Source organism: Diuraphis noxia, unplaced genomic scaffold, assembly GCF_037042655.1.
Source record: "Diuraphis noxia isolate RWA-SAM2 unplaced genomic scaffold, SU_Dnox_SAM2 contig0002, whole genome shotgun sequence".
In the NCBI taxonomy this organism is placed as follows: Eukaryota; Metazoa; Arthropoda; class Insecta; order Hemiptera; family Aphididae; genus Diuraphis; species Diuraphis noxia.
The window spans coordinates 85,115,182-85,139,908 of NW_028301712.1; the positions used below are offsets into that span (position 1 = coordinate 85,115,182).

The 24,727-nt window shown below is 27.3% G+C and overlaps 3 protein-coding genes across 6 annotated transcripts; 2 read left to right on the forward strand and 1 right to left on the reverse strand.

Annotated features, from left to right (window-relative positions):
* Positions 1-2,240: 2,240 nt before the first annotated feature.
* Brms1 (breast cancer metastasis-suppressor 1-like protein) lies at positions 2,241-7,656 on the forward strand. Of its 3 annotated transcripts, XM_015512124.2 has the most exons (6): positions 2,244-2,840; positions 3,162-3,373; positions 3,455-3,545; positions 6,215-6,422; positions 6,592-6,921; positions 7,484-7,656. In XM_015512124.2, the coding sequence occupies exons 1-5, from the start codon at positions 2,824-2,826 to the stop codon at positions 6,910-6,912; spliced, it is 849 nt and encodes a 282-aa protein (XP_015367610.1). In that variant the 5' UTR covers positions 2,244-2,823; the 3' UTR covers positions 6,913-6,921; positions 7,484-7,656. The 3 variants fall into 3 exon arrangements, with proteins under 3 accessions (XP_015367611.1, XP_015367610.1, XP_015367609.1); XM_015512125.2 differs by having other exon boundaries at positions 2,241-2,840; positions 3,165-3,373; positions 6,592-7,656; XM_015512123.2 differs by having other exon boundaries at positions 6,592-7,656.
* LOC107164336 (rab-like protein 3) lies at positions 7,380-9,087 on the reverse strand. The gene is made up of 5 exons (XM_015512126.2): positions 8,947-9,087; positions 8,410-8,619; positions 8,195-8,340; positions 7,755-7,859; positions 7,380-7,688 (listed from the first exon to the last, which is right to left on the reverse strand). The coding sequence occupies exons 1-5, from the start codon at positions 9,002-9,004 to the stop codon at positions 7,431-7,433; spliced, it is 777 nt and encodes a 258-aa protein (XP_015367612.2). The 5' UTR covers positions 9,005-9,087; the 3' UTR covers positions 7,380-7,430.
* A 6,397-nt stretch (positions 9,088-15,484) lies between these two features.
* On the forward strand, positions 15,485-24,016 carry Pi3K92E (phosphatidylinositol 3-kinase 92E). 2 transcript variants are annotated; one of them, XM_089221487.1, is made up of 18 exons: positions 15,485-15,756; positions 15,911-16,676; positions 16,738-17,067; positions 18,035-18,254; positions 18,321-18,549; positions 18,626-18,867; positions 18,933-19,179; positions 19,239-19,639; positions 19,697-19,896; positions 19,963-20,103; positions 20,178-20,456; positions 20,522-20,665; positions 20,729-20,998; positions 21,071-21,259; positions 22,463-22,605; positions 22,674-22,825; positions 22,893-23,063; positions 23,150-24,016. In XM_089221487.1, the coding sequence occupies exons 4-18, from the start codon at positions 18,108-18,110 to the stop codon at positions 23,396-23,398; spliced, it is 3,204 nt and encodes a 1,067-aa protein (XP_089077613.1). In that variant the 5' UTR covers positions 15,485-15,756; positions 15,911-16,676; positions 16,738-17,067; positions 18,035-18,107; the 3' UTR covers positions 23,399-24,016. The 2 variants fall into 2 exon arrangements, with proteins under 2 accessions (XP_089077613.1, XP_015367624.2); XM_015512138.2 differs by lacking the exons at positions 15,485-15,756; positions 15,911-16,676; positions 16,738-17,067 and adding an exon at positions 17,639-17,934.
* Positions 24,017-24,727: the final 711 nt, after the last annotated feature.

Here is a 24,727-nt window from a genome sequence, read left to right on the forward strand (position 1 = left end):
ATAGGTTTCAAAATGAAAAATAAATATTTATTTATTCATGTAAGTACATAAGTTTAATTTATACTAACAAAATACAATATTTTTAGAAACTTGCAAATATTACAAACAAAATGTTTACTGATGATAAAATAATATAACTTTACTCTTTAGTCAGTGTATGACGTTTGTTTATAGAATTAAAATTTCAGAATATTGGTAGAAAAAAATTTCCATATTACCTATACAGTAATCCCTCGTTATCCGCGGAGGTTAGGTTCCAGCAAAGCGGATATCGATTCCGCGCAACTTTGCTGGAACCTAACCTCCGCGGATAACGAGACCATAAAGCAATGTAAAACGGGAAGTTAGGTTTTGTTTACATACAATTTTGAATTTTTATTATTTTGTACATATTTTGTATTTAATTTAAAAAATCACAAAAAGGTTAATATTTTTTACAATTATTTGATTATTTATTTTTTTAATATAATTTATCAATTATTTATACATACATAATATATTAAGAAGGATGAAAAAAAGGGGTTTGGTAAGTTCCCACACGAAAAAAAATACACTTGTACGTAAGTTCCCACACGAGAAAAATTACGACCGTACGTAAGTTCCCACACGGGAAAAGTTAAGTTATTAAGACTTAGGAATGACAACTTAAAATTTGTTTTGTTTTTGTATTGGATAAAAAAAATCCAATTCAATTTTTTTAGGTATAAAATAATAATAATAATAATAATAGAAAAAAAAATCAAATTTTATTTGGTTTATTGCGAAAGCTCAAACACTTCATATACCTAGTCATAGTGGCATACTGTGTATAATTTTTAAGTTATAAAAGTTATATAAGTTATTTGTCTGTCCTAAGTCTGAATAAAGTGGGAAGGAAGTTTGTGTTTGGCAAGGCTGAGCATTAACGAATTAAAAGTTAAAATTATAAGCAATTTGTATCAATATTATTATGTGTCTGAAATTTTTTATTTTGAATATAAGAACATTTTAACTTTAAATTAAGTTAAGTTACTTTTCTTTGCCCAGCCTTGGTGTTTGGTATAATTTTTTTTCGTGTGGGAACTTACGTACAAGTGTATTTTTTTTCGTGAGGGAACTTACGTATGGGTATCCAGGGGTAATTTTTACCTGCTATATCTCGTGTGGGAACTTACATTCGCCCATTTCATCGTATGCATTAATAAAATGTTATCGCCGACCCAACCGCGGATTTTTAATCCCCGGATATATTTATATATATATATATATATATATATATATTCGTATGGTATGATCCAAATAGAAACAAAAATATTTAACAAGCATATAAACTTTTAGATATGAGTGACAACAATTATACAATATGAATCATTATAGATAGCAGTAACAATAAAAAGATAAATATAGTAATGGATAACGAGGGATTACTGTATATATGAAAATGTACACTAAAATATTTTTATAATTATTTATATTATTGTAGTTTATAAGGATATTTTAAAGGAAACCTACAATCGTTCACAAAATACTACTAACAATTATACTAATCTTAGAAAGATGAACAAAAGTTCTCATTTAAAAAAATTTTGGGAACAACCAAGTATCTGTCCAATTGTACCTCCATGCACTGAACACGAGGCATGATGGAATATAATAATATTTTAAATAGTATATTTAAATCAAATTAAAAATACAACCGTTTTTAAAATATATTATGTATATAATAAGAGAAGACACCAGATTTACGTATCAAAATCGGTTTTGCCTATGGACGCCAGGTGTCTTCTCTTTTGGCAGAGATAAGTACATACTATATGAAATATATATATATAAATTTCATATATTCTGTGGTATAAGTACGCAACTTTACTCGGCCAAGTCGGAAACGATAGAGTATATAATAATGTGTATATAGTAGTGCATAATACTGCGATGTGCAGTTTTGAAAAAAACCGCAATTTATAATATTATAATGTTCATAATATGGTGATTATACATAAAATATTATATAGTATGGTGTTATCAGTATTCCTATAATAAGACTAAATGTAAAGGTTGTCCGCTTTGTAAATGGCGGCCGACTTCAATATCGGCCACAATTGTAGTTTAAAGACGGCAGGCCATCTAGTTGTTGTATTATTATCCACGATCCCATCCCGCTTAAAAAAAAAAACGGCAGCAGCATCATTATTGTCCGCGAAATGTGTCATGGAAAAAAGTCAACAGTTGATCTAGCAGGCATAGATCTAAAAACTAGTTATTAGCAAGCACGGACTAAGATAGATCTATCGCAGACTAGGTATATCGATATAGTCTGTGGCAGATCTATCTCAGTCCGTGGCCATAGACAATAAAAAATAGATCGTAGTTTATAGATCTAGATAATGCTAGTGGGCTTTAATCTATCGATATAATCACTGAACATTCTTATCCTTATGCCTATATTTTTCGTATTATACAAAGTTCACTGTTATCCGTTATCAGAAATATTTTATTTCAGTGTAACACTGTTTGGTTTTGTAGTTAGTAAACAAATTTATTGTTCATATTTGATTTTTTCATTTGTTCTACTTCGACTTCACGGTTTGTCAGTTGTCACAACTTCTACGTTTAGCACTTCGTTATAACTTGTAACTTATTTTTGAAATTATTTTGGTTTTTTACTTATACTTTTAGTTGTTTAAATATATTTAAAGTGCCGCGAATTTTGGTTAGCCAAATTGACACACGTTACTTTCTATTTTATTGTACATTATTGAAATTAGGTTTAAATATGTGCGTTGATTGGATATTTTAGACCAATGTATTACGAATCTATTAAGTAATAATTCTGGATTTCTAACGATGTCTACTGCTACAAGGTACCATTTTAATATATCATATTTGTATAATTACCTAAAATAAATGAAAGGCTGCCAATCAGAAATATTAGGTTTTTAAAATACTACTTTTAAAATTTAGTGAAAAGGTCGTATTTTTTCCTACTTTTGCTATCTCGTTATAATATTATTGTTTTTGTTTTATTTTTATGAATAGTTTAAATAATTTATTCTATTTTCCCATCAATATTTTTTAACATTTATTGATGTGTAAATACTATTATCAATTATTTTTTTCAATAAACAAGTTTAACCATTAAAGTATTACAAATTAATAAATACATATTATTATCTTTATTTCAGTAGTGATAATTCAGACATTGCTAGCAGAATTCCAAAAATAGCTGATAAATTTGAAGAGAGCGGATCCAACATTTTAGTACGTAAAATTGTGTCTACTGAAAACAATTTAGACGATCCATACGATAAGAAAAAACTTTCTGTGATATCTACCTCATCATCCAGTAGTTCTTCAGATTCAAATAGTTCAGATTCTGAGACTGACAATAGTTCAGGTAAAATTTATTAAAATCAAATATTCTCATTAAAATTCAATAAAACAATTTTATTATTATATCATTACTTTATAACTTTAGACTTGGACGAAGAAGAGAACGATAGAGCAGAGAAGAAGCTTCGAGAACAATTACAAACTATTGAAACAGAATTTTATGTAACAAAAGAAATGTTAGTAAAGTATACATATTATATTACATTTATATACATATTAAGTGTTTAGAAAAAAGACACAAATAATGAAGTATAGAAAAAAAGATTGAACTATTAAGATATCATTTCTGATAATAATTGAAAATGCAATTATTAGTTTCTAATTCATACTCCCGCATAAAACTAATTATGCCTAATATAATAAATATTAAAAATGTGAGCAAATGAGTAGGTGAGTAATATTCTGTTGTATATTAGTTGTCATGTGGATTACTGTAATGAATGTGTTAATTTTAAATTCAATGATAAAAATCATTTTATATGAAATTGTATAGGAAGACCATCTGTCATACTAATATATACTATAATTCTAACTAGTTATTACTAAGCCTATGTTATGATACAATTGCTATTAAAGCAATTTATTTTACTTTTAGGCGTTACTATATTAATAATAAAGAAGGTTAAATTTTTTTCCAAAATAATTCTATCTGAAAATGTCGGTAATAATATGTGTACCTTTAAAATATAACTATACACCTAAAAAGTTTCAATGATCCACTAATAATCTTTTTAAATTACTACTAAATAACTACAATGGTTATTTTTCGTTTGGAAATCAAATTTTGTCTTAAAATATTTATTAAATGACACATATTTTTAGATTTTTTAGTTATAGTATGAACTTCTTTGGAGAAATCTTGTTTTACATTTTCAATCCTTGTCTTAAAAAATAAAACATTTAGTAAATTTACAATAACAAAATTGTTGTGCACATTTTTGAGGGTTTGATGAATTTTGTCAAAATTTAAATTTTAAATAGGTACTTTAATGTCAATAGGAAGTGTTAAAGTATTTACAGTTATTAGTTTTTGAGTTATAAGAATAAGAATGTAAAAAAATTGTTTTGATGATATGCGTTTACTAATATGTGACACCAATGTCATTAAAATTTAAGCTTCACTTTGATTTATTCACACAAAAATTAATTTGACATTCTTGTGAACTTATACAGCTTAAAGTTAAAAAAGTTGTGATAAATCTCGTACTTAATATTCAACTCTTAGGTAAAAATAGAAAAATTTTTTGAATTTGTAAGTAACCAAAAACACAAATTTTCGTGATTTTATCAAAATTTTAACCCCAGACGCTCGTAAAACTTTTATAATGAATTTAAACTCAATTTTATTTAATCTAAAACTACTTATGAAAAATATTGTATTAAAATTTCAAAAATTTTGATTGAGCAAAATATTTTTATTGACAATAATTAAATTAAAACAAATAGAAATCATAATTTTCTTAAGCCTATAAATAGCATACTGTGTCAAAATGTTTTGAAAATTATAACATAAACGTAGTAAAAATTTAAAGTATCTATGGACTAAGGTTAGTAGTTCTTGAGTTACACCCAAAAAACCAAATCGATTTTATCAAATTTGATTTTGAGTAAAAATCTCTGTTTTTCCTTAAAAGACATGATAAAGCAAATTTTCATTGACTAGTTAAAATAATATGCTGCTAGTTTTGATATTAAAGTGAATTGACCTATTATCAAAATGTTAGGTAAGAACACTATCTATGCCAAATCATTAGTTGTTTTATCCAATATTTTAATTTTCAAGCAAGATATTCGAAATAACAAATTAAAAATGCTTATATGTCGCTTGAAAATTATTATAATATTAAATAAAATCCACTCTTTAAGCTCAGATAATGTTCTTACCTAAATATGTGACAAAGAGAGCTAAGAATTACAACTCCATCACCTCTTCCTAAACACGTTTATAAAAAAGTATTTAAGACAAATAACCTTCCTTGATATTATATCTAGTGAGGATAAAAGTCTCAAGTCAAACTTAAACTCAAGATTTTTTTTATAAAGAAACAAATTTAATCAAGTAAAATTAAATCTACCATAATTAGAATTATATTTTAGTTTCCACAATATTATAAATATTAGGCACATAAAATATAGAAATATAGAATGTAAACATGTTTTTATTAAAAGCCACCAAGAACTATTACTGTGGCCTATGGTTTACCCAAATATATTTTTCCTTTGTGACAAAACAAAAATAGCAATACTGGTCTGCAATCTAATTATTCCTCAATATTTATTATTAATAAAACAAAAATGATGACACATTTTATAAATATTTTTCGGTCTTTGAACTATCCTGGCAAAAAAGTCCGGTTCAAAATTGTTTTCATACAGTTTCAAACCGAATCGAATAACAAGCTGATCTAGGGTTTGGTTTGAGATTCAAACAGAATTATATTATTCAACCATACCAATTATTAATAGTGTGTAATTTTGGGAAAATTATTATTAACAAAACTCCCTACACAAAAATCATCACAATATGTGTTTGGTTAGTTTTTATTACATTTTAAATTAAAACCTAACTTATGTATTTACCATGTTAACCTAACCTTAACGCACCACTATATAACATTTTTTGCGATATTTATTTATAATCTTTTTCAATTTACTAATTTAAGGTACATAATTTATTCCATTTTATTATTTAAAAAAATAGTGTAATTTCATACAAAAATATTTAAACGATACCCCGACTATGTAAGTATACTATTTCTAATATTTTATATACCTGACAACAAATAATGTATAACTTATAAAGATATATTATGTTCTAATACTTTATACTACATTAATTGTTTAGGTTGTTTATTGAAAGAATAAAAGACATTGATGAGAAATTAGTTGAAGTAAAATTGGGTACAGCTAAAGAATATCGTATACCTTTACAAGAATTACAAGATCAAATGAAATCTCGACTTGAAGTAGCTACTGTTTTGAGACAGTTCAAATTAACAAATCTAAAACATAAATACGAAGCAGAAGAACAAGCAATAAGACAAAACTTTGAGGTAATATAACAACTATTATGTTTTTTTATTAAAGCCTTATTAAAAAGTATTAACCTTCACATTATTATTATTATTTTTATTTAAAATCTAAAATAACAATTAATTGAAGAAAAAAAAAAATTTTCATATTACATCTTTTAGGTTTAAGCTAATTTTTTCGTTATTTCAGAATAATAAGGAAATTTTGTATGATTCTATAAAAGCTGATTTAGAAGAAAAAATTCAGCGATTAGAAGAAGCACGTAATGAAGTAGATATAGATGCTTCTCTTTGGTTAGGCCGTAGTTTAACACGCAGTGGACGTGGACGTGGAAGGCGACCCTATGGTCATGTACAACCCAAGCGGAAACCAGTTATTGTATCTGGCCCATGTATAGTCTACAACCTTAAAGAACATGAAATACTTGAAGATTGGACTACAATTAAAAAATTGTTATCATCGTCAAAACGAAGAGAAATTGCAGAGCAACGATATAGACCATATGATTAAAGAAACAAGGTATTTCAGAAAGTTCCTTTGTTTATATTTTAAGTAGGAATTATATCAAAATTTAACTTATGTACTAATTTAACAAGTCCAGATTCTATATATTGTCCCTTATTTTACACTTAGACCTTAAATTCAAATCATTCAATATAAATATGGTTGGTATCTCTATTAATGTCAAGTTATTGATTGCCAATAATTATGATTCTGCTTTACCTAACCAAATAAATATTAGAATGATTTAAAAAGGGGTTTGTATTTAAATTAAAAAACTCATATTACCATTTTAACTCATTTATAGATATTATAATTTATTAAATTTTTAGTGTTATAATCAATTAATTGTTTTCAGTTTTAATTAAATTGAGTACTAGAAATCTATTCTACCAAATTTACCACCTGATCTTATCTATTTACCTATTATGTAATAGTATATTATAATTTTTTCATGTAATTAAAATTAGAAAGTGTTACATATAATTACATATAATTTATTAAATTAAATGTATATTACAAATGTTTCAGTCTTTATGTAATGTTTTAGAATTGAAAAATGTGTTTTTACTAATTGTAGGTGAACCATCATATATTATTTGTCTAGTAACTGGGTACTGTGGAGTTTTGGACGATTGGTATTGATGTTGTCTTGAGTAGAGGCCTTGACCAAATGGACTAGAGTTACTAATTGGATATTTTGTTTGTATTACTCTATCTAAAAAGTTATTAAACTTTGATGATGCAACTGTACTTGGTTCCAATGATTTTGAATCATGGCAGTTCTAAACAACATACAGTAATACATATTTTATATTTTATATGAGAAAATAATACATTGCAATATTTACAATTAATATTTCATCAGCACCACATTCTGCAGCAACAGTAGAAGGAGATTTCTTACCACGTTCTGGAGCCATATCCAACTTGGTACCACAGACTAAAATAGGTACCTAATAAATGTTATTTTAACTATTAAGAATATTAAGTCATATTTCAATCACATTTTTAGTTCACAAAAAAGGTATACTAACCAGTATACCCAATCTAACCATCTAATATCTATTTATTTTCATACCAAATCAATAAAAGCGTGAATAGTATATAAATAGTTTTAAGTTAAAGATGTTAAATTTTATCGACTCGTTATTTATATAATATATTCAAAAATAATTTAATCTCGTCAAATCTTATTTTTACATCAACTGTAAACATTTAATTAAGTTAGCCAAATATTGAAATTATGAGATGAAAACCAAACAATTGTTATTAATTTAAATGTTATTACTCTATTTGACCCAACCAGTTGTTCCATATCAAATCCATCTGTACATTTATATTTTGAGTTATTATCCTTATTCAAAATCTCTGCCAACCACTTATGTAAGTTTTCACTAGATTTAAGGTTAGTTAAATCATACACTAAAATTATACCTGTTGAAAAAAAAGCAAAAAAAAATTAAATATCAATAATAATGTTTAAAAACTATTATAGTATCTTACCATGAATAGCATTATAAAATATATCCCTAGTATTTTTATGGTTTGAACTTCCTCCAATATCCCACATTTCTATAAAACAATTACGTTGTCTAGGTGTTCCTTCCATATATTTATACAGTTTTATTTCAACTGTTACTCCGACCGTCCATTTAGGATTTTTTATGACTTTATTATTACTCATGAGATTCACTAAACATGTTTTGCCAACACCTAGATAGGTAATTACTTTCATTACATTTTAATATATTTTCATAGGTGTAATTGATCGAAAGTTAAGAGAAACGTAATTTGCGATCAATTAAACAAATTGGGAATAAATAACTTCATAGTTACGTGTTTATTCTATTTTTAATTGAACTAACATCTAATATTCAGTCGGTTCAAAATATTGTTTCATTTAAATTACAAAAATAAAAAATTAATATTAGGTATCTTATAAATTATAATTATTCATTGAAAAATGTATTGATCACAACTTTGGAAACGTAAACATTGTTTGTCCTGTCGATATATAGGTATAGCCATCAAAACAATTACCAGAATCTCCAACAACTAACACTTTGACGCTATCGGTTGAAGCCATTGAAATCTCCATTTTTAAATTTAAATTTATCTGCGATCTAAATAATGTTGCTTAAAATGGAATATTAGAGATAGTAGTATTGTTTATTATTCGACGTTATACATTATTATATTATATAATACGACGTTAATGGACAATAATGTATCAAATTGATTGCATTATTAAAAAATAAAACAAAATGAATGTATTAATGACACGACAATATCTTCGTTAGTCAGTAGTTCACTATTTCAGATTCTAGAGTCTAGGACCTAAACTCCTAACTAGTATTTTCTAATCTCTTTACTGTTAAGTTTGGTTATGACAAAGTTCCCGGGATTGTGATAACTTATCACTGATAAGGATTATGATTACAATATACAGTGATAAGGATTATGACAACAACACGGACTAAGATATCTTAGTCCGTGGACCACAATAATGACATATTATATAATATTGAAATAAACATGAATACATATATATAATACAATTTTTTACATCAACTAAATTTACTGCATTTACATTTATTAATTGTTAGTAATAACTAATAAGTAATAACCTAATGTCCATACTTTTCGGTTGAATGAATTGTTTTCAATACAGCTGTATTACTTTTGATTTTTAAATAAAATTCATTACAAGTTACACCCAAATTCTATGTATAATATTATTCTATGTTTTATTATTAAACAAAATAATATTAAATTAATTTTCTCTTGTCTTCCATAAACCGGGAAAAAATTAATGACCGACCTGGACAACTGGACATGGTGTTAAAACCGAGACTGTTCCGCCTGTTCCGGTCAAACCAGGACGAATGGCAAGCCTATAATATAATAAATTGTAATATTTATGTCCAGATGCCCATGTTATATTATAGTGATATTGATATCAAGTATTTATGACAATTCATTGTAGGAGTATTGTAGTTGTAGTGCGCGAGTTTTTTTTGAGACCTGTACTGTTTCATCATCCCTGTCAATGCAAACAATATAGATTCATGTTTCATTGCATACATAAATTGCGTTTTTTTTTTTAATGATATAATAACCGTCAAATACGTCATAATTATTTATTAACAGTACAAAGTTTTAAATTTGGCGCGAAGCTGTTGCCAACCACCGACGAGAAATCGCGCTAGGGTCAACCTGGTAATTTTGTGACGTGTACTTTAGTACCAATGTACCATTACCATAGAACAGTACCTATGTCCTATAATTGTAGTGTACTACTGTACAATAAACGCTACTACACTAGAAAGTAGAATTTCAATTCTGTCTAATAGGTGTGCACACGGGAGCAACATATGCTGCCCCATTGGACCTTCTTTGGGACTACCTTGGCCGGCAAATATTGAATAATGGGTCTAGATAAAATTATATTTTCACAATTAAACATTAATGATGACCATTGTAGGTAAAATAAATTATAAAATTTTTTTTTTTTTTTTTGGTAAAGTTAAATATTAATTTATGATTGAAGAACTTACCAGTATAAAGCTAATATACCTGTATACAACTGTATTAAAAAATAGCCATGATTTTAAATCGTTATAAGTTATTATAATTTGTGGTCAACAAGTCTAAAAATAAACTGGGTTTTATAGTAATATAGCATTTTGGATACTTACAATTTGCATAAAGTTGTGGTGAGGTCGAGTTGTCCAGAAAACGGTATATTGGTGCAGGATTACATGGGTAAAATACTGATTTTGCCCCCACTACAAGTCTAATACGCTTCCCAGAGGATTTAAAACTATTTGGGGGTATAGAGTAAGTCATTTGGAGTCGAGGGATACTATTTTGAAATCTGTAGAACCAAATTTGGGTTTTTAGTAGTTTTATTTCATATTATAAGTGCAGGCGAACGCAATTTGCACTATGCCGGTAGATATCTATAGCTATTATAATTCATTAAAAATCGAAATATTGTACTACGACTTAGCCAAGCACATCCCTGGCTTCGTTAGGATGTCCCCTTTTTGGGAAATGCATTTTGGATACTTACAATTTGCATAAAGTTGTGGTGAGGTCGAGTTGTCCAGAAAACGGTATATCGGTGCAGGATTACTACGGTTGAATGATACTTTTAGCCACCACTATATATAAACGTAATTTTCCGTCCCCCGCACTTGTTATCGCATCAATAGATGATAAATTGTTTGCTTGTCGAAATATAATTGAAAATCTTACTGATCCACTATCCATATCTATGTTGTCCACCGTCTGAGTTTTGAGAAGTCCCATTTTGTCTAATAATATTTTTAAATTAAATTTGTATTCTTTTTTAATTGATTTAAATTAAATTTTTATTTATTTTTAATTTATTTAAATTTAATTTAAACTTATATTATGTTCAAAAAGAGAACATTAATTATGGTAGGTTTATCAAAACGAAACATAATTGAATACTATACATATAGAAATGTGTTTGATTATATACAATTTTCTGATTTCATTGGTGAGTCATTATTTTTTTTATAATATTATAAATTTTTTTTTTTTTATTAAAAAAGACAATTTGCAATCTATACAACACTAATTACAAATTTTATCTAATATATAAATTTATTTAAATATTTAAATTTAAATATATAAAACATATTTAATAATTTAACTTAAATAATTAAAATTTTAAAAAAAAAATAAAAAAAATATTTAAATATTAATAATCTGTGCAACAATAATTACAAATATTATAAATTAATATATTTTTGTATAATAATATATATTAGAGCAACCCCGTGAGCCATTTAATGATTATCCGGAAGACAATTTTGTGACCATTAAATGTGCATTACCCTCGTCTGTTGTGATCACAAAAAAAAAAAAAAAGAAATATGTTTTCAAAAATGTAAGCATAAATAGAGTATATATATATTTTTTTTCCAATAACATTAATTTTTGTACACATTCACAGGAAACAAATAAAAATATAGCAGGGGCAATAATGTTGGGGCACAGGTTATTATTACATAATAAAACGGATAATGAACATTTGACAACAGACCAACTAAATATTATATTAAATAGTTATGGTCACTATAAAACAGACGTACCCAAATACTTGGAGAATGGTTGTATACTCCAAATAAATATTCACAATGGTAATGTGTCAACCCTCGAACTGACGAATGAGAATGATGAATTGTTCAATCACATTACTGATCATGATAATACAACTGACACCAATGTTTTAGCCAAAAATTTTGTAGATGGCCATCCTAAATACCAAAAAAAGAGTCAAACAATTAAAAAAATTGCATATAAAAGGACAGTCCAGAAAATAAATAGTAAACAATTCAAAAATTTAATAAAATTATATGAACTAACAAATAAGTAAGCTATACTATATACCAACAATACATTACACAATTAACTTAACATTAACAATGTATTAATTTATTAAAAAGCGGGTAAGTCGTGGATGTCACTCTGCTGTACAGTAGGCTACTGTAATGGATGGGGTTAAATTTGAATGCAATGATAGGTATCATTGTATACGAAAAACGATTCTGAACGGAGATGATTTGTCAGTCTAGGATATATTATATTTAAATATTGTCATATATTCTATTTTGAAACAAATATTTTATTTTTCAATTAGTACCTACGCATTTTGCATAAGGCATGGTTAATAATTTTTTCCAAAAACATTGCATGTAGTTATCATAATTCATAATACCTTATATTATCATAGATATATGAATACCTGGTTTGAGGATAAATCGTTATCATTACGCGATTTCATAAAAATTTAAAACTCAAACGCTCAAAACATTTTTCCTATAATGACGCTTCAAATTTTCTCTATAGCTATTTGAAGCAAAACTTATGGAAAACTTGGTGTTAAATTTTATAACCTTAGATATAAATACAAACAATATTATGAATTTTGAACTACAAAATAATTTGCAAATAGTCATGGTTTTGACGAATTTTTGTCAATATTTGAAATTCAAATGCTAATGAAAATTTAATTTGAATTTCCAGTGGACATTTTTTTTGTGATAAAGATTGAAAAACTTGTAAAGAATCTTGTATTAAATTTTGAAATCTTAGATTGAAAAAGAAAATTTTTTATGAATTTCTAGCTTACCTATAATAATTTGCGAATTTTCGTAATTTTTACGTATTTACACAAAATTTGAACTTTAAATGCTTATAAAAAAAAAATGTGACTATACATTTCTTGATTTTTCAACTGCTATGGTACAAATATTTTTGGGAGCTTTGTATTCAATTTTCAAATCTTAGGTTTAAAAGGGAAATTTTTTATGAATTTCTAAAATAAAATAATTTACGAATTTTAGTGATTTTTATGTATGTTGTCAAAATTAAAATTTGAATGCATGTAAAAAAAAATGTTGCTATATATTTCTTTTATTATTCAACTGCTATTGTAAAAATATGATAGGAGCCTTGTATTAAATTTTCAAATCTTAGATCAAAAAAGAAAAATTTTTATGAATTTCTATCTAAGATAATTTGAACATTGCCGTAATTTTTACGTATTAAGTCAATATTTGAACTTCAAATGCTAATAAAAAAAATTGTGCCTATGTATTCTTATAATTTTTTAATCACTTTAAGAATAACTTATGAGGAACTTTGTATTAAATTTTCAAGTATTTTGATAGGGCCAAAAAAATTTTATCGACACTTCAAAAAAAAATTTTCAGACAAATTGAAAATTTCAGTCGTCTATAAATATCTCAAAAAAAGTCAAAATATTTTGAAAATTTAATCATGTAAAGAAAATACCAATCCTAATAACTGGTAAAATTTTCAAGTATCTAGGACTTATACTTTTTGAATAATAACAAATATTTAAAATCGTTTCAGGATAAATCGTTATCGTTACGCTATTTCGTAAAAATTTAAAATTCAAACGCACTTAAAATTTTTTCTATAATGATACTTCGAGATTTCTCTATAGCTACTTGAAGAAAAACTTATGGAGAACTTAGTGTTGTATTTTTAATCCTTAGTTATAAACGCAAAAAATTTTATGATTTTTCAACTTCAAAATTACTTGCAAATTTTCGCGTTTTCGACAGATTTCGTAAAATTTTTAACTATAAAAGCTTATTAAAAAAAATTGTGACTTACGATTTTTAATTTTTTTTAGCTACAATAAGAAAAACTCATAAGGAACCTTGTATTAAATTTTCAAGTTTTTTTGGTCGTCCAACATTTTTTTACCAACACTTCAAAAAAAAATTCTCAAAAAAAGTGTAAATTTCAGTGGTCTATAAATAACTCAAAAAAAGTCAAAAATTTTTGAAAATTAAACTGTATATAGAGAACACTAACATAAACATTTGGTGAAAATTTCAAGTATTTAAAGTGATTATTTTTTGAATTACAACCATATAAAAAAATCGATTTGGTCGAAAACTGATTTTGCGTAAAAATTCCCGTTTTTCTGTTATTTTTTTTTTGTTTTTCTCGATTTTTTTGAAAACTGTTGGAAAATGTTTACTTTTGACCTCTATAATGCACCAAGGATCTTCAATTTTACATCGGAAACCACCCCCAAAGTTTGAAATCGAAGAATTATTTCGACTAGTTATGCTGTACACAGACACAAGAAAAAAAAAAAAAAAAAAAAAACACATCATTGTAAAATCAATACATTCATCACTTCGTTCAGAATCTAAAAACTATAGTGATAGCAAGGATATAAAATGGGACGACAAAATAAAAATTGTTTATCCGACATCAAATTGCATTAATACTTTAATAGATCAATTTCAAAATAATACGGTACCATACAATTGTTGGTCATATATTAAAGAAAACAAAATAAAAGATGCAGTAGATTATATAAATATGATTAAGTTTGTATTAAATATTACAAATATTTCAAATTTAAATATGGTTATGTACAGAGATTCGTGAGTATTAATCATTTAGTATTTAACATTAGGTATTTAACAATAATTATAATAATTCAAATATTTACAGATGTGGTATAGTCAATTGTATAAACAATTTAAAAAAAATTTTATGTTATATATTGAGTGTTGCAAATTACAATGTATAGCAAAATTTTTAAATATATTTAATCTATACAAGAAAAATGTCTATGTTGACAATGGGTATATATATTACAGTATTATAAAATGTAAATTTTATGAATTTAAGACAAATTTTAAATATTTTCACCGGAACTTAAATTTAGATACAAATTTTAAAGTTAATTCGTAAGTACAAGAACATTTAATAAACAATTATTTACATTAAAATTTTTTACAGTATATTTAAAAAAAATAAACAATTGGTAATACAAAACAAAATATTTGATATATATACACCAAAAATCAAATCAGAATTACTGGATTACACAGATGTCATGCTAACAAACTTTGTGTATGTTTATGTAACAAATACAGCACTGCGTAACGCTACAGTAATAACTCATCATTTTTAACAATATAATATCATAATTTATTATTTAAATGTAATAATATTCAAAATTTTCAGGTTAAATATATATGTGAATCATTCGTGTTAGTTATGAATATTATACAAAACAATGACACATATAACAATTGTAAAATATTCATCAGTAACACATTAGATAAATTGATAGAACAAAATATATTGTTAAGATATAAATGGTATGACCACTCAGCATATATATATAATGTTAATGTCGCTAACCCTAAGGTTAAATCTATTATATATGATAAAGAATTAAGGATGAGAGATTGCATTATTAGCAATTTTTATAGTTTAACCAAGGAGCAAATGCAAGTATATGCGCATATATATAAGGTAAATATATATATCCATCACAGTGTTTATGATATATTTAAGAGGATGTCTCAATCGCTTATGTTTTCTATGTGTATGATAAAGCAAATTGTACATAATCGAGTCTGACATCCTCTTAATAATAATAATACTAATAATAACATTCTTATCCTAGATGAATACAAGAATGTTCAACTTAAATATTAATTGTTACCCTAATGATTATTATTTACCTAAAACAAACAAAGTTGAAAACACAATGATATATAAAATTAAAATAATAGAGCATGCAATGAACAATTTAATTATGGTGAATTTTAACACGACATCGGACAAAATAATTAATTTATATTCATTAAAAATAAAAGAATTATATAATACAATCAAATATGGCTTAGAAGATATAATACACAATTGGAGTCGAGGGATACCATTTTGAAAGTGGTACTACCAATTTTGGATTTTTAGTAATTTTATTTCGTACGATATGTATCAATAATACGTAATATCGTCTACTGCGGTATAAACGATTTGGTTAAAAATAATTTTTGTTAAAATTGGTTAATAATAATATCGTAGTGCAAAAAGTCGAAATAAAATTTGTTGTTTGGAAACATGTTTATTTACAAACACATTTCTCTCTTTTTCTAAATTCAATTTTATAACTTACAAAACTATCTACACAAATGACACATTTTCGAAGTCTAGTTGCAATTATTTTCCGCGAATTTGTTGCCCAAACTTTGGGTAAACAAATTACGGAAGTTGATGCTAATGATTTCATGTGGTACTCGCTTACACTCAGAAAAACGATCGCTTGTAATGGTATCAGAGATACGGTAAAATGTATTATGTATATCTTAACTGGAAAACATGCTAAAACACAGGACGTTGGGGATTTACTTGCAAAATGGATCACTAGAGTATTACCGTTAACCAAAGTAGGTATCTACGGCCCTTAATTTAAATTCAAAATGTTTTACAGTATTATTATTTTTATAGATGATTTTTGGTGGTACTGTGCTTGATAAACAATTTACGCTAACAACTGATGAATCATATCCATATGATATTCAAAGACATGGGTGGAAGACAAGAACAGGCAACTCTGTATTTGATCCTCACGAAGCAACATTGAGAGATATCGACTATATATATGAAAAATTTAATTTTCCTGAAAACCCATTGTCAAATGCGGAACCCCCCAAACGTCGAAGAGAACATATTGACGATATGCAGTTGCTTTCACCACCCCGAAGGGTCAGAAGATGCGGTATCAAACAACTAACCGATTCTAGCTGCTCTATCCAAGAGATACCATACGAGGATACCGTATGTATACATTTATCTATGATTAGAAAAAAATTGTTGTTGTTTATTGAAAATTGTTGCTTACATACATTATTTTTTAAGAAAACGGCTTGCTCGCAGTTTGAGAGGTCGACTTATTTTCCCAATATCGTCTTCTAAACTACCACGATGTGTCGACACTATTTTTTATAATTCTGATCATGTACAATTTTATTATTATTATTAAAATTATTAATAATTAATATGTACATCGTGTTCGTGTTAATCTATACTGTGACTCATGGTCTTATATATTATATATATAAAGCCGGATTTACACTAGGATAGTACTCGGCCGAGTGCCCGAGTCACTAAAGCATGTTACTAAAATTGAGTACTAAATTGCTATGCTATATCAGCTATAATTTCTTATCAAGGGGTCCAACTCTTATCACAGGGGTCTAACTGCATCGATCCCGTGACTCAAGGTCGGATCAGTGTGACCATGTGCACCGTTGGTAGTTGTTTCATCTTTCCATCATGCGGACACGCTAGTTTTTTCTTGAAATTATGGAGAAGAAAAAACAGAATGAACAATAAATAATAATCAAAATCAAATAGCAAAAATATTTTAATGTAGTTTGTAGTTATGCAGTCGTGATAAATGATAATTCCGCAATGATAATAATGATATTTTATTCTTAATGCCTTTTGTAATCCTAGTAATCCTACCAAGTACTAGCAAATTCTTATACTCGACCTCCAGTAATTCGAAAAAAAATTATCTGTTTGTATCTAATTGCGTTGACCGACACCTTTTGAAAAGACTTCTTACCTATCAAAAAATATAATAACAATATTAACTTCCAATAATGCATGTAATAATGAATCATTATTTTAGTAAATAAGGTGAGTTGCATCGCATACTGGTTCGTTACCTATCTGTTATGCGTCATTATTATTGACTTTTGTTTCTAATTTTATATTGTTACTTTACATGGCCTTCCAGTCTGAAATCGCGAGGTAGGAGACAGTTAATAATTAGCATTATGGTGTGAACAGTCTTTACTTAGCAATTCAAAATGGTTTGCGAAAATCCAGCTTTTAATTTCGATTTTTGGAACGATATCAACCATGATTCTGTTGTGGAAGTCACTTGTTTAATGCCCAACAGCATTTCAATACCATTAACAGTCTCAACGAGTACATCTTTGCACGAGTTAAAAGAGGTGTGTAGATGATTGTATATACATTTATTTGTTTAAAGGTCACAAACAACACAATATTATTTATAGGAATTATGGGAAGAGGCTGTCAAATATCCCTTGCACGGTATGTTGCACGACTCAAGCAGTTACAGTATATCCTACGTCAATGCTATGGCCCAACGTGAAATGCTTGTGGACGAGAATAAGAGACTGTGTGATGTACGACCATTTTTAGCAGTCCTCAATATTGTTGAACGGCAAGAAGATAAAGCAGACAATGTACTTAATGCCCAAATAAGTAGTCTCATTGGGAAAGGTATATATCACTATTATTTTTTCCACGGTATAAGTATAAATGCATGTTAATCTATAACATTGTATTATTTATTTAGGTCTAATGGAATTTGATTCTTTGAAAAGTTCAGAAGTAAATCAGTTTCGTGGCAAAATGAAAGCATTAGCTGATCAAATGCAAGCTAATCGAAGACGACAAATGTGGTTAGAACAACTTTTGTATCAATTTGGACCACGCTTAGCCGCTTCTACTTTATCATCTAACGTCTTGCCCACTACAGTAACTAGGAGGTTAAGAGATGATAATTTTTCGGTTGTAATAAAGTTTGATAATACTGAGGTATATTTAAAATTAAATGTGTATTTTAGTTGTACATAAATCAATATATTTATGTTATATTTTAGACTACATTTACATTTAATGTGGGTCTTACAACAACACCTGATCAACTGATGATGCAAATACTAAATAAACGTGCAATGACATTAAAAACTAGAAATGAAAAGTGTTCAGATTTTACTTTAAAAGTTTGTGGCCGAGAAGAATACATTGTTGGTTCACATCCTTTAATAGATTTTGCCTACATACAAGATAGTCTGTCTCAAGATCTCAACCCTATTTTGATTGCTGTTTCCAAGTTTAATGTTCCAGGTAATTAATTATTAATGTTGGTAATGTTATTGTTCATCATAACATATAAAATATTTTAGTTCCAGAAGAAGTTAACAAAGATCAGACTGAATTTATTGAGCAAAATAAGACTCGTAGTACATTAACATTACGTAAAAAAACTAAACATAAATTGTCATTTGATATTGATGAAAGATTCAAGTTCAAAGTTAACTACATTAGTAAATTAAACTGTGATGTTACCAGAACTGTTGAAGTTGGAATCGAAGCAGCTTTGTTTCACGGGGGTAAAGCATTGTGTGAGTGTGTTAGGACGTCTGAAAAGATTGTTAACAATGGTGATTGTACATGGGATGAAGAACTCGAATTTGATATGAGTATAGCTGACATACCACGCATGGCTCGTTTATGTTTAGTAGTATATGAAGTCTCCAAAACATCTAAAGGACTAAGAACTAGACGTATTAAAGAATCCAAACAAGTACATTTTTATAATCAACTATTACTTGAATATTTTTGTTTAAATTATGATTTTTAGGAAATGTTTGTAACACCAATGGACTGGGTCAACACAACTGTGTATGACTTTAAAAATCAGTTGAAAAGTGGGTCAATTACGCTGTATATGTGGACATATGCTGATGATTTGCAAAATGAAGACTTGTTACACCCACTTGGTACTGTTGTGTCTAACCCAAATGTTGAACAAACAACAGCTTTAACTATAACTTTTCATAGGTTAGTTATCAAATTATTTTTTTAACATTTTATCTTAAAAACTAATATAACTTTAATTATTTGAAGTTATCAACCACCTGAGCATGTAATTGTGTACCCAAGTTTGGATAAATTAAAAGAGTATGCTGATAAAAATGGAAAAGATGACCTAAAAGACCAAGCGATTGGAGATTCACAATCACTAAAAACTTATTTAGATCAAATTAAGTAAGATAAGACCTTAAATATTATTTATACTTAATAGAAAATTATTTATTGTAACATTTTAATTTAACTTGAAGGACAATGGTTGAGCGTGGAGAACCTTTAGATGAAATGCACGAACAGGATCGAAAAAAACTGTGGCGGCATAGGTATCATATATTGCAATCAGTGCCTGGACTTTTAGCTAAACTTTTAGACTGTGTAGAATGGGGTATACGGTGGGAAGTAGCAGAAGCTACCTCATTGGTCTCCAGGTGGCCTCTTTTAGGACCACAGCAAGCCTTGGAATTGCTAGACTATGCTTATGCTGACCAAGTAGTTCGAAGTTTTGCCGTCAAATGCTTACAAATACTAAGGTAAGTAGATATTTTCAAAAAATTAATTGTTAACAAAAACAATAACTAAAATTGTGTTATTTTAGTGATGAAGATCTTTCATTATTTCTCTTACAACTCGTCCAAGCTTTGAAACATGAATCTTATTTATGCTGTGACCTAGTTGAATTTTTGCTTACGAGAGCATTACAAAATCAAAAAATTGGTCATTACCTATTTTGGCATTTGAGGTATTTAAATTAAGACTATTTTTGTTGATGGTGTGTCACTAGCATAATTGTTTTATTTATTAGATCAGAAATGCAAGTGGCATCTGTGTCTGTACGCTTTGGTTTGATGTTGGAAGCATATTGCCGTGGATCCATTGAACACATGAAAACATTAATTAGACAAATGGATTTTTTGGAAAAACTGAAAAAGACCACTGAGTTAGTTAGGCAGCGACGTGACAAAGAAAAAGCTCGGTCATTTTTACAAGAATATTTTCAAGAAGGACATTGCATTGAAGCTATGTCATCTGTGCATAGTCCTCTAGATCCCAGTTATAAGTGCAAAAGAGTTAGGTATGTCAATTTTTTACAATTAATGGTTATAATATTATAGTGTGTATTATTGTTTAATCCAATGTCATATAGAACTGAAAAGTGCCGCGTGATGGATAGCAAAATGAAACCTTTATGGATAGTTTTTGAAAATGATGATTCACATGGTGATGACATTTACGTAATATTTAAAAATGGGGACGATTTAAGGCAGGATATGCTTGCCTTACAGATGATACGTATTATGGACAAACTATGGAAAAATGAAGGGTTGGATTTGAGGTGAGATTAAGCTATATAAGAACAGGTTAAAATATCCAAAAGAAAAATATCTAAATTTTAAATTTTAGAAAAATCATTTGTTATTTTTTAATATAAAAATAATAATAACATTACTCTATAGCAGAGGTGGTGAACATATTTTAGGTCTAGTGCCAAATTTTTGCATTCAAGCGTTTGACAATTTTTCACGTACCCTAAAATTATAAACCCTAGATCAAACATATTAAATATACTAACATAATCTAGGCTGTCATATAGTATATGGTCTACTGGTGAATATATGAGTATTGTATGTGGTTTACTGGCAATTTTCGTATCTATAGTATTTGGTAGGCAAATAAACTAAAAATTAAATCATTATAATTTTAGTCTAATTGCTGTCAAGAATGATGAATATTGTGTTGTTTTATGTTCAAATTACAAAAACTTCCGTCATATCTCTCAAAAATGCGTTGAATAAATCTGATTTATTTATTCCTCGCCAACATGTTTCATATTGATTGTATAAATTGTGGTGTCGCGCAATAAGTAACATTCTGAACTATTATTGAGCTCATACTTTTGCAAATTGTCAAAGTATTCTGTGTATAAGGCCATAAAGAAAAGTGTTCACCAAAGAAAAAGACTAAACTGTATCTATTAAAGATAAACTTAGGGCTGTGTAAAAACCGGCCGGTTGCATGTAGACTGCATCCTACAGAGGCTGTAGAACGCGTTTGTGGGTAGACCGCATACTATATGACAGCCATAATCTATTTTACATAGAAATATTATAACTTTTAAAATGTTTATGATTTGTTTCATTGAACTTTTTACAAGCAACATTCTATGAATCTCATAATTTTTCAGTTTTAATTTTACGTGTGTCATTAAAATTTGACAAACGTGCTACTTTTGGCATTTGTGTTGTGGGTTTGCCACCCCAGCTCTATAGTTAATATTAATATGCACCAGACATTTTGAAATATAAATAATAACTTGGTGTCAAATAAATTGAACTCGGTGATCTTTGATTATATTATTAAGTAATAATCATAATATAATGTTATACTATATTAATATTATTGTTGATTGTTATTAACTTAAAAGGTAACACTAATCTAAAATTGTAAGTGGAAATAGTTTTTAGTTTGGATATTTTATTTGTTATACCTACCATACTACATTGATTTATGAATTTACTTATAATTTAATTTATCTCAGGATGAATCCATATCAGTGTATATCGACAGATAACCGTGTAGGTATGATTGAAGTGGTGTTGAATGCAGAAACCATAGCTAATATTCAAAAAGAAAAAGGAATGTTTTCAGCAACATCTGCTTTTAAAAAGGGATCATTATTAGGTAAGATTGTACAGTAAAATGTAATCATCAAAACTATAAATATTTTTTTTCAATGGAAAAATTATCAGCATGGTTAAAAGACTACAATCAAACGGAACAGTCATTACAAAAGGCAATTGAAGAATTTACTTTTTCGTGTGCTGGCTATTGTGTGGCAACCTATGTACTGGGTGTTGCTGATCGCCATTCCGACAATATTATGGTCAAAAAAACAGGCCAAGTATGTATATTTAAATATTAAAATTTAACAATTATTTCTTTATTTGTTTCATTTTATTTATTTCTAGTTATTTCACATTGATTTTGGTCACATTCTTGGTCATTTCAAAGAGAAATTTGGCTTCCGCCGTGAACGTGTACCATTTGTTTTGACCCACGACTTTGTGCATGTTATTAATAAAGGCCAAACTAGAAAAGAGGCTCTTGAATTCCAAATGTTTCAAAATTATTGTGAAAAGGTATTTTAGTACCAAACAAATAATTTTCAAACTATATAAATAAAGTTAAAGTGGCTATAAAATATATTATAATTGTTTTATTTCAGGCCTTTCTAATCCTAAGGCGACATGGCTCATTAATACTTTCTCTTTTCGCAATGATGATTTCAACTGGTCTACCTGAATTAGGTTCCGAAAAAGATCTAAACTATTTACGCGAGACCCTTGTAATGGACCTATCAGAAAATGATGCTAAACTGCATTTCCGGTCAAAGTTTGAAGAAGCATTAGGAAATTCGTGGAAGACATCACTTAATTGGGCATCTCATAATTTAGCAAAAAACAACAAACAATGACAAAAGTTTCTAATTGACTTGGAACTAGCCATACTGCCATAAATTCAGTTTGAGCTTATTAATACTGTGTTTTCCTATATAATAGTAGACAAATTGTATTTAAATTTTTAAACAAATGTTTAATTTGTAAATGGGAGAGAAAGACGTAATTGATATTATTATGGTTACCTCAGTACAATTTTTTTCTTAGTACATAAATGTATAAATTATTTTTAATACATTTAAAAACATGCAATATTAATAATTTATATATATTATTATCAATTATTATTATAGATACCAATATAGGTAAACATAATTTATTTAATTTGTGTAATATATTCAACATTGAATAAGATATTATCATAATGGAGTTTGATTAAAATAAATTACAATTGTCCACTGGACTATATCTCATGATAATATTTATATTAGTTATTAGTTATTATTTATATTAGTTACCTTCAGTTTATAACTTACAGGCTAGGCTGGTTTACAAATTTGTATGGATTTCAGATCTACTCAACGTATGAATAAAACTAAATAAAAGCATACATAATAACTACTAATACATCTTTATTAAAAAAATATTGTTATATTTTACAAAATTTAATAATATATTATTATTAAAATGATGAATTTAAACTTTTTAATTCTTTTTATAATACTTGTTCTGTGCATCATATGTCTATCCTCTTATCCTTTATGATTGATCAATTATAATAAAAATTTACTCTTTTATTAATATAAACCTTTGCCACCGTTAAGATATTGTTTTAACTAATGCAAAAATATTTCCTGCTATCATTTTTATCACAAATAGTAAATTCTTGGCTATAATGTATTATGAACATAATATTTGTTTAAAGGACTCATTAAAATGTTAAGCGTTCATTTTACTTAACTACTCCTCTTTTAATAATTAATATTTTTATTTATTGATCAAATCCCTCACATCAAATGTAATCTTTTTCAACCTGTCGTCCCCACAATTAATTTTATAGAATTAAAATCTTTGAATAATTATTTGAATATTTGATATATTATAGTGATATTATAAGGTACAAAATCGCAACGGAGATAATGATCGTACCTTTATTTACATTTAAACTTCAATCAATGTTTTTAATATCAGTTGAAAATGTTTGCAACTGGTTGAAATCTTGGAACATTTAGAACCAGTACTTATTAATTTGGAAGTCAATAGATATATTCATGGACTTCATAGTAAATAGGTACCTACTAAATTAATTTAATTTAAATCTAAATACAATATAGCTATGGTGAATTTAGAGTTGAATAACCAATATATTGTTAAAATTGTATTTAAATCATCATTTACCTGTTTCA